This window comes from Glycine max, chromosome 17, assembly GCF_000004515.6.
Source record: "Glycine max cultivar Williams 82 chromosome 17, Glycine_max_v4.0, whole genome shotgun sequence".
Lineage (NCBI taxonomy): Eukaryota > Viridiplantae > Streptophyta > Magnoliopsida > Fabales > Fabaceae > Glycine > Glycine max.
Genome location: NC_038253.2, coordinates 34,485,636 through 34,497,266, shown reverse-complemented (window position 1 = coordinate 34,497,266; position 11,631 = coordinate 34,485,636). Strand labels below are relative to the sequence as shown.

Genomic DNA, 11,631 nt, shown 5'->3' with positions numbered 1-11,631 from the left:
TTAGAAGTTAACGAGGGAATGGTGGAGATCCTTGTGGGGCCCCAAGGTAGAATACTCTTCAAATGCAACTTGTGGTGAGGGCCTTATGGTAAAGGAAGAGTAGAATTTGCTTAGAGTGTGTTTGGATAGAGAATTTTAAGTGAGAAAAATAATTTATCAGAGAATTTAATTTTTGTAATCCAAAATTCATTGTTTTGATGTTTTTCTTTGAAGAATTTAAATTTTTAGAATTTTAAAACAAAATTTTAAGCAATTAAAAATGTGGAATTTTAATTTTCTTCTAAAATGTGAGAAATTGAAATTCTCTTATTGGTAGAAGAATCTTTTAAATCGTTCGCGTATTTCCTTTATAATCTTCATCCTCTCTTCTACCTAAAAGTTTCTGAAATCTCGTTCTCGAACTCGCAACTCTTCCCTCATTTCGATGATCCTTTTCTTCAAGAAACAACATATGAGCTCGTGGAACATCGATCGAGTGTGGGCGTAGGGGGACATGAAGAATTGCACCCACCAGTCAGGGGAGCAGCCATCGTTATCCATCACGCAGCGGAGGTGTTTGCTGGCGCGGAGAACCTGGGTCATGCCTTGCATCGTTGACTGAATGTTGTGGTCAGATGTGATGGAGTACGCCGTCGTGTCCCGGTTCCACTACGACTTCCCATGCTGTATTCTTCTCTTTGAAAACACACTAACCATATATTCTCTTCTCTTTGCATTCATTTTCTTTCACCCTCACAATTTTAATTTTTTTTTTATCTAAACACAAAATTTTGAAAATAAAAAAATTTCAGTTGAAGTATTTGAAATTCTTAGAATTTAAAATTTTTCAGAATTTAAAATTCTCTCATCCAAACACACTCTTAGGTTATTCGAGTTGTGATCACATACTTTTTAAATGTTCTTTTATCCCTAAAATGCCCTCAAGGTAGAATACTCTTAAAATGTTTTTGTCTAGCACCCTTGCGGAGTCATATTTGAGTCAAATATGACATCATCGAAGATGGAAGAATAGGCGGTGGTAATGGGCGGTAAGGATGTGGTTTCGAGGGCTTTGGAGGTGGTTGGGTCGTGGTTTCATGTAGTTATGGTGGTGCGTTGGTTGTGTGTGGGGGAGAAAGAAACTGAGAATGTTTATGGAGAAAGAGTTGTTATTTGTTATTAATTTTGGTACAATTTTATTTTTTATTAAAAAATGTTAAGGGTACTTAGAAATGTAATTCAATTTTTTTTCTTTTTACAAAAGTTGTCTTTAGACGAGAGGTGTCAAAGAAATATCTGAAAAAGGAGGAGGTGCATATATAATTAGTGAAAACCTGAACAGGAGGTGTTGCTATAATTTACTCATTAATCTATTAGATTATAGATTTTATATAAAAATAATTATTTGAATTGATTTGTGCAAAGTTTGAGAACAATTTCAAGGCTTTAAAAAGCCAAGCATATTTGGCCAACACTAGGAATCCAGTGCTGAAGAGAAAAAATTTCTTTCAAACATCTTATTGATTTATTAATTAATTGAAATTATTTTACCATGAAACTTTTTAACTAAAATTTCATTAATTTAACTTGGTACAAATTATGTAGTATTCAACGAAACAAAGAATAATAATAAAATAAAATGTAAAAAAATATTTTAAGTGTTAGGGAAACTTGACTATGTTACAAGGAAGTTAAATAATTTTAAAAGTTGGAGTTATATATAAACATTCAGATTTTGTATAGGAAAATAAAAAAAAAAGATTAAGGATTTACACTAAGCTAACATAAAAAAAAAAAAAAAAAAAGTTAACTATTTTCTTATAGCATGGCTCTCAGTCAACTTTAATAAAAAAAAAACAAATGTTTTCTTTCAAACTTTATAACATTAGTAATAAATTTGAGCTATACCATAAGGCTTGAGGTCTCAGCAAGTAAAGGCAGAGATATCTTGCCAACGATGCCGGAGAAAAATATCTTTTAGAAAATCCTTTGTACATTGAGGGAAGTTACAAATAGGTACACTATATATAGGATGAAAGGTAGGAAACACTAATAAGTGTTGGGATGTGGATGATGGATGATGTTCAACCGTGGGATATGGATTCGTAGGACTCTCAATAGAAAAACCTGGTACAAACAATAAATCCTCTTTCTATTTCCACTTCTTAATACCACGTTGGGATGAGTAATAGATGGGTGACTTCCCCATCGATCTTTATCTGACATTGAGCAACCATCTACGGGGCCTAATGGATATTCATACTACATTAATTACTGAGGTTGGAAATGACTGAGAGGATGTGAAGATTGACCGTGGTGAGGGCTCCGTCTAGATTGGTGGAGGATTTGGGGAAACCACATGCAGTGTGGGAGATAAAAAGGGGTTGAGATCAAAAGGGGGATTTGGTTGAAACAGAGAAGGAGTTGTGGGGGAGAGCAAGAGGGACCTGCTGCTCAGAAGAGAAATCGAGAGAGAAAAAGTGAGGGTGAGGAGCTGAAGACAAGGGAAGGTTCTTGAGTAAAATGTTAGGGTATGGGGGAGTAAAATGTTTAAAAATAAATTATTTTTCATTATTAATCCATTAACACAAAATCTTTTAAAAAAATTTAACATTGCTCATCAAAAGATTGAAAGATAGATTTCAATTTGGCAGAAAGAACCGTTGGCTATCAGTGGTCATCTCTATAATCCACACCAAAGGATGTGCAACATGCCTGTGGAGTCTTTCAATCTCAATTTATAATTTTACTTGATTCCATATAATTTTGGATGCTCATACAATGAAAAAAATAATTTATACATGTATCATATTGTATAACTTGATTGTTAAGAACAAACGACACGTGTATCAAAATCATATTGATTACGATAATAAAGGTAATGACATGTCGACAAATGAAATATTTTCGGATACTCATTTTAGTTTTAAATCAAGATACCTCCAAAGAAGAACAAAGGTTCATGACAGAGAAAAATATTATCAAAAAAACACTATCAACTTTAAGCAGATTTGATTGAGAATATTTGAGAACGTTTTGAAAAACATAATAAAATTAATTTTATGTAACACGTATTTTTTTAATATCATTGTATTTAATTATCTATTATTATGTAAAATACATTTCATCCTTACTTATTTCTTTTCAATGTTATATGATTTTCATTTTTTTTTAATTCAATATCATTATGTATTATGTATTTTTCATTATTTTATATTTTTATAAAAAAAATATTGAATAGAGTAAATTTTATTAGTTTTTAATATTTAATATTTTATAACACGATAATTAAAAATTGAATTAATTATTTTATTTTAACCATAATTAAGTGAAAGTGAAAAAATATATATAAAAATGTGAATTTTTTTAAGTTTCTTACCATTAGACAAAAGTATGTATAGATTTCTTACGAATGATGGGCATTGAGGGAACTAAAAAAGTAAGTTAAAAAATCAATAAAAAAAATTCCATTGGAAATACTCTTAGGTCATACTTTTTGTTGTATGTATGGAGGGCATGTTGTTGACTTCAATTATATATATGTACTACTTAATTATGCAGAGATATTTTGATGATTGTACTTTGTCTTTGTGATGGATTGTATGGACGCTTATGTATGAAATGATATATATGTGTGGATGTTTAATATTTTCCTTAATATTATGACGCGATAGTAAACTGACACTTAGTAGCTAGTTATACGACGTTGAAAGTTTAGCTTTAGTTATATGTTTTATTTAATTAAGTATCAAATGCAAAAAAATTGCCCGTATTTCTCGCATAATGAATAACAACAAACTAATAAACTCGTTAATTTTGGAAGAAATAAACCAATGTAATTGGACATCAAATTCAAAACTTCTTGGTTTGTGGATTTTTTTATTTATTTTAGATGGGCTTGGACCTAATTGTATTCTGACAATAAATAAGGCTCTCTTAGGATTAGGAGAAAGGGTTTTGAACTTTTGTGTTTAGTCGACTTAGAAAGAGTCTTGGAATGTTTCTTCTTCTTACTCTAGTTTTTTATTTTGATGTTTGTTTCTTCTTCTTGTTTTGATTCCATCACTACGTGTGAATAGTCATTTTGTTTCTAGGATTGGAACTTAGTCCTTGATTATTATTGAAATTAATGAATTGAATTATATACATTTATGTTCATTTGAGTTCTTCTCTTGATTATTTTCCTTTTATTGTTTAAGGAATAACTGAAGGGTGAATCTAGACATTAATTGAAACTATAGGAAAAGAACTTAAACTTTAAATCACGAAAGTATATTTAATCTTTTGAGGGTTAAATGAATTAAGAAAGAGCATGAATGGTTTAATTGAACATAGTTATATCACAAACGTACCAGTCAATTTAATTAGATATATCTCTATACTCTTGAAAAGAGATGGAGGTAACCTAGGTTATATCACCTTCAATGAGAACTAGATTGAAGGGTACGGAAATTAGTTGTATAAGAAACCATTGTGCAAACCCTTAATCCTACAAGTTTTTTTTCTTATTGAATATTACCGAATTTTAATTGCTTATTTTGTCTTAAATTGATTATCAACTTTTTTCCTAAATCGATACTCAATTAAATTGTTTCCTTTTGTTTAATTTTTATTGAATTGTGATATATATTTATAAAATCAAACACCCAGTCCTTGTGTAAGAATGATATTTTATTTATTTCCTCATGGTACTATATAGTTGTAGAAAAGCATTAGGGCACCTTTTTACATGTCACCAAAATTAGTTGAGTCTAATTGAAATTGTAACACCCCGACGAATCACACCGAAAAGAGAGGAATCAAGAGACTGAGCAAATATTGAGTTGCAATAATTGTGACACATCATATGTTAGTTCACGCATTTCCCTGGCATAAGCTAAGTCTCTCCATCTCCAGCATGGAACTCATCATATGTTGGTTCACCTGAAACAAAATAGCAATCAGCCCACACAAACACACACCGGGAATGAGTTATCACATTTCTAAATAAAATACGGATAAACAAAAATATAAGCAAAATACATTATACAAATATTTATAACATACCTCAACTTAATACAATTCATGTCACTTCACCATTTTATCATTTAAAGTTATTTTTTAATCACATTACACATAAATCAAACATTCGACTCAAGACGTAACAACACTCATAATTTCATAGTAAACAATTCACGGGCGTTATATACTAAGACTCAAACCTATATGCAATGTGGTATCATGTAAGTGAAAAACAACACTAGGGCGCTTAGGAGTACATAACAAGACACACCACACAATGAGTATATCAGGTCACTCTCACTAAGTAAAATCATAAGGTGACCAGTCAGGGTCACCCTGTTTTACGAGAATGCTCCAATCATATGGGATCAATACAGGCTTAAAGGAGCACTCAAACCGAGAGTATTTACCCCCAAGGCCTAAACTCCAAAGAATCTGTTAGGGTCTCACCTTCCTGATTCAGGTCCAACTCCTAAAATAACTTTTGCACGCAGACATTGCTCATGAATTATACAATACCCACGACCTAACACTTATTTTCAAACACGTTTAACACATTGAGCTACAATTTAACACATTGAATTCCTAACTTGGAACCCTACACTTTCTTTTTAACACCTCATGAATAAATATTTTTCTTAAGATAAACACCAGTCGGATTATTGTATAATTTACAACTCACAACATAAGTAATATCACATCAAGTATTAATCACTCACTTATTCACAATCGTATCTCATGTTCATAATTTAACATCCAACAAATTAACTAACTACAAAATATACTTAACAAATAGATAAGCATGTATTATAATAATAAAATGTATCTAACTTCAAAACTTATAAATATATTTACATGTATAAAAGATATATAACACACCACTATACAAATATATGTAATACTAAATATAAATATATATATATATATATATATATATATATAATAACAATAATACTAAACAAACCATTAGATATATATAAGTAATTAAACGTATTATAAACATTAACATAATTATATTAAAACATTGACGTAAGCTTATTAAATATTAATATTATTAAGTTTATATTAATATATATATATATATATATATATATATATAAAACAGTAAATATAAATATATTTTTAGATAAAAATAAAAAATATATGTATAATATATATAAATAACAGCCAAAGTTTATATACGTCTATATGTATATCCTAAATGCATTTTAACAAAGTCATGGAAATTCAACAATGAGAAACAACATCTTGATTTTGAGCAATGCACCATCATCACGGAAATTAATTATAATTTTTTTTATAATTATTTTAGGAGTAAAATACAATTTGATAGAATTTATTATTGACAAAAAGGAAAAAAAAATGTTATGAGCATCTAAAGAATATCATACAATAGAGGGACAAAAAGAGCACACTCCCCTTACGGCAAATTCTTCTTTACTAAATTCATTAACTAGAAAAAGGTCCAATTTTTTTAGGATTCTCACTCAACATAGGAACATATCAATTTCACAATAATTTTACATCAAGACACCAATTGATTTGTCAAAAACAATCAATCTATGATTTAAAATGTAAGAACAAAATTACATTTAATAAAATAACCCAAAATAATCCAAAAATTGATCCTCTAAGGATCCCTACACACGTTCATTCTAATCTCCAAGCGTGGGTAACTCATCTCTTACCTTAAGGTAGTCACTCAAGCGTTCTCTATTATCAATAGTGACGTTTCTGGTGCCCTCTAAAGCTCCTCTTCCGATTGCTCTGTTAGGGTTCTTAAGAGTCAGAGAAAAAAGAACATAATATTTTGTAGAACTACTCTGGAATTAAAAGTTCCTTTATATAGTGAGAATTTTAATGACCTAATCTTATTTTTATTATTTATTTATTTATTCATTTATTTATTTAAAAGAAAACCAAGGGATGACTGTTACAATATCATGCATGCATAGATGAATGACATTACATGTGATTAAGCACATAAGTTAAGGGTGCTAGAAAGGCCCTTAACCTAGTGGTGAAGGTTGTCATGATGGTTAACGCCGAATGGACCTATAGAATGGATGGATGTACAAATCTCTAGATAGGTTAAGGTCTTTGTAAGTTTTGTCAAGATAATCCATTACTCACACTCATCTATTTTCGATAAAATCATACTTTCACCATAGGTTAAATCTGAGTCTCCCTAAATAGTCAAGAAAGAAAGTATGTTAAGAGATGTACTTAGATTAATCGCTCAAGAGACAAAATCTACTTGGAGTAAAGTTTGAGCATGGTATATCATAATGCATAGACATATGCACTTACACCTATGACTAAAGAATGAGGTATTACTTAATGAGTTGTAGAAATGTCTTGATATTGAAATTGTGAATTATTTCTATATCACTTTTGAAAGTGAACTTATATTATTACTGTTATATGATATCTCTTTTTAAAATGAATTTATCCTTATGTTTTTGTTGAACTCTAATAATCGTGTTGTACAAGAGTAGATTATGATGTAACTTCTCAAGAGCATGTCACTTATGATTGATGTGAATTTGGTTGTGGCCTTAAGAACGAGATTCGATCCTAAGTCATTTATTTATTTGTGTTTTGTCTTAGTGAAGACCAACGTAGGGATTATAAATGATTATGGATCCCTTGAGATTTGTCTTGGATATTCCTTTTAGTATTTGATATTGTAGTGCTTTAAGGCACAAGTATCTTTATGTTTTATGACTTGTGGACCTTTTAGTATTCAAGAGCCTTTAAAAGAAAGGATTAAAAGTGAATCTTTATGTATAATATATAGACTAGTGTTTCATCTAATGACATTCACTTACAAAAGTCATAATAAAAGATGGTACTTAATTAATTATACAAGTCAAGATCGAGGGATGATGATAGTGGAAGCAAGATGAATGTCAAACATAACTTCATTTTTAGAAGTGGAAAAACGGATTATTCCACCCAACGCAAGTGACTCCAATGTAGGTTGCATATTATTGTGAGTTGAACCAAAAAAAAAAAAGATTAAATTTGAACCTCTAAAATGAAGTTCAAATCCTATAAAAACCTAACTTTTTAGGGCTTTTAATTAATGGGTTTTTGCAAGACAAGTCTGTTCATTTTGTGACCTCTAATTACTTCTACTGACTATATATCTTGAAGAAATGGGTAATCTGTGTATCCAAGCACAGGGTCATGGGTGGAAAAGGTGGTGGCATCGGGTTCGTTTAACTGAGCATCGAGCTGGAATCTTGTGGGGAGATCTGGATTTGCCAGAAAAAGGCGCCCATAAGCAACCAAATCAGCAGCACTGCTGGATATGGCTAGGTTTCCCTCACTCCTATCGTAACCACCAGCCACAATGAAAGTTCCCTTGAAGGCCTTCCTAATTGGCTCTAGGGACAAATATTTTGTGTCAAACTTGTGGAACTGTGTTACCATCGTCCTGGGCTCAATCAAGTGAATATAGAGAATGCCAAGTTGATTCAATGACTCAGCCATGTGAATCCCCAATGCTTGAGGATCATCGTTGTTGGTGTCGTCTCCTACGCAATCAGCAAAAGGGGAGAGCCTAATCCCAACCTTGTCAGCTCCGATCTCATCAGCTACTGCCTTCACCACTTGCAGTGGGAACCGGCAACGATTTTCTATAGTACCTCCGTACTCATCATCTTCGTCGTTCACTTTGTCCTTTAGGAACTGATCCAGCAAGTACCCATTTGCTCCATGTAGTTCTATTCCATCAAAACCTGTACCACATGAATACATGATCATGACACTTCTTATTTTTATGTCATTAATCTTCCCACCGGTAATAATTAATTAAGATCAAATTATATATATATATATATATATATATATATATGTGTGTGTGTGTGTGTGTATAGTATATATACCCGCTTCCATGGCATTTTTGGCCGCAATTACGAATTCATTGACAAGCTTGGGGATTTCCTTACGAGGTCGCTTGTTTGTGCTTGATATTGGGGCTTCACCATGTGGTTGGAATTCTACACTTGAATAGACAAATAATTAAATTAATTAATTATTAATTAAGATCATTTCACACCCTTGTGTTGATTAGGAGAAGATATGTGGTTGTGCTTGCAAATACTCTTATAATATGAAAAAACTCCTTAAGGAATACAATATGGTTGCTATATATCATATGAGAAAGAGTAAATTACACTAATTATTCACAAGATTGCATGAAATTACACTAATTACTCCGTAATTATTCTTTAGCTTTTTTATTAAAAAAAAACATTACAATAAGACATCTTATACATTTATACTAATCTCCCTTAATTATTCAAAAAATATTATACTTTTTTTCCCTAAGTCCAAGGGAAGTTGTGATGAATATTAAAAGTAGGAAAATTTTTGTAATTTCACAAAATTTCGGAATTGTTAGTATAATTTACTCTGAGAGAAATGATGTTATGAATACATTTTTAACCCTCTCTCTCACTAGATAAATTTCATGTGTCTAGTTCCTACTAAATATATGTAATCTTATTCGATGGATAATTAATTACAATTTAATTTGGTTCCCATTAATTTTTTTATCTATGATTTTAGTCTTTAAAATTTAAAAAATAAGTAATTTTGGTCTAATCCTCAATTTTATATACATTTATTCTTTGATTGTTTACATTATAATAAATTAAATTATATATAAATATGTTAGATGATGGTTCAATTCAAACAAAAGAAAAATATATGCAATAACAAATTAATCAAAATTGTAGATTTTCTAAAATGTGAGATTAAAATCATAAAAAAAGAATAGAGATCAAAATTGTGTATTAGAAATTAAATATAAATTGAAATTACAATTTAACCTATTTTGTTTAATGAATCTTAATTTTAAATTAGTAAAATTTTAAGAATTCCAACTAATAAAATTTTGGCTGTAATAACCTTTTACTCCCTATTTTGTAAGGATTTTTTTTAGACCTTTAAAGATTTTTTGTCTTGATTTTAGCCTTTAAAGAATTTTTGTTTTAATATCTATTACTCATTAATTGCATTAAATGATAATATAAAAACAACATTTTTTATCCATTAACTTACCACTGATAGAATTTGTTAGTTTAGTTAAAATATTTTTAAATCTTCGTCTACTACTCAAAAGAGTTGATGATACATTTAAAATTACAACTTACTAAAAAAAATTACTTGTGACTATTTTGTGAAAGTTTTTTATGACTTGATAAGTCAATAAAATATTAATGCACGATTACATTGTTCGTTAATGCTATTATTTTATAGCATAGAATACAAAAATTAAAATCTTTAAAGTACTAAAATAAAAAATTAAAGACTAGAACTATTTAAAAAAAAACTTAATTTATAGGAATAATATATTATTTAAGCCTAAAATTGTATCTAAAACAATTTTTATTGTTGTAGGAGTAAAAAAGAAAGCATAATACCATCATAGTTGGAGACTTTCCCAGCATGCCAAAGTTGACAAAAGAAAATACCTCCCTTCTCATGAACAGTGCTCACAATTGGTTTCCAAGCTTCCACCTGTTCTCTTGTCCAAATGCCAGGTGTATTAGGGTACCTTTGGTCATCCAAATCAGACGTACAAGAAAAGAAAATAAAGCATTAATTAGTACAGTTACAAGATAACCTTTGTGAGGCCAAAATCAGTCCTAATTGGATTTTCATTTTTCTTCAAATAAATATTAAAAAAAAAGACATTAATTCGTCAAGATTACCCATCCTTTGCCGTATCAGATACACCAGTAGCTTCCCCGATCAAGAAGCCACCCTTAGTAGTTCTTTGAGAATAATACAGAGCAGCATGCGGCTGAGGAACGAAGTTGTAAGACCTTGATCGTGTTAACGGTGCCAACACAATCCTACACCGTATCAAACATCATAAGTTAATTATATATATTTTGAGATCCCCGTATATATTTTTCAATCCACAATATCAAAAATTAATTTCGCTCAGTGGGCTGATTTTTGTTGATTCAAAGAAAACTTACGTATCATAAAAATTAAACATAAATTTTTTATTAAATAAATCATTTTTACTTATATAAATACAATAAAATCTTATATCATTCTAATAACCTTTTGTTATAATATATATATATATATATATATATATATATATATATATATATATATATATATATATATGCAGATGATCAAAAGTACTAAGCAATAGAAAGTCTGTTCTTGGATCAATATAGTTTAATAAGATGATTTATTCGAGAATCATAAAAACAAGCAGATCGGCCATGCATGCTCAAGGGGTATATATACCTGTGGGATAGATTAAAATTTCCCATCTTGTATGAGGTGAGGAGAGGTATTGTCTCTCTTTCATCCATTTTTTGCTTTCTTCTTTGGTGTCGCTGTTTGTGTTTGCCATCCTCGCCACTCAATTGATTCTAAGTATCTTGTCATATTATACTGATTTTAAATCCGTGAATTGCACGGATTTATTTAAATTATATATTATTTTATTTTATGTTTAATAATTTTTATATATATATATATATATATATATATATATATATATATATATATATATATATATATATATATATATATATATATATATATATACTTTATTAGATTGAGTGACGAATACGAGGATGGCAAACTGTATATGCTTATCTTGTCATATTA

General features: G+C 29.8%; 1 protein-coding gene across 1 annotated transcript; it reads right to left on the bottom strand.

The window, feature by feature from the left end:
• Window positions 1-8,035: 8,035 nt before the first annotated feature.
• LOC100817099 (TIM_phosphate_binding superfamily protein) lies at window positions 8,036-11,392 on the bottom strand. The gene is given in 6 exon segments (NM_001255777.2): window positions 8,036-8,726; window positions 8,874-8,987; window positions 10,416-10,549; window positions 10,707-10,850; window positions 11,263-11,329; window positions 11,332-11,392. Coding segments are annotated over 6 exon segments (1,101 nt in total). The 5' UTR covers window positions 11,372-11,392; the 3' UTR covers window positions 8,036-8,124.
• Between the last annotated feature and the right edge of the window lie 239 nt (window positions 11,393-11,631).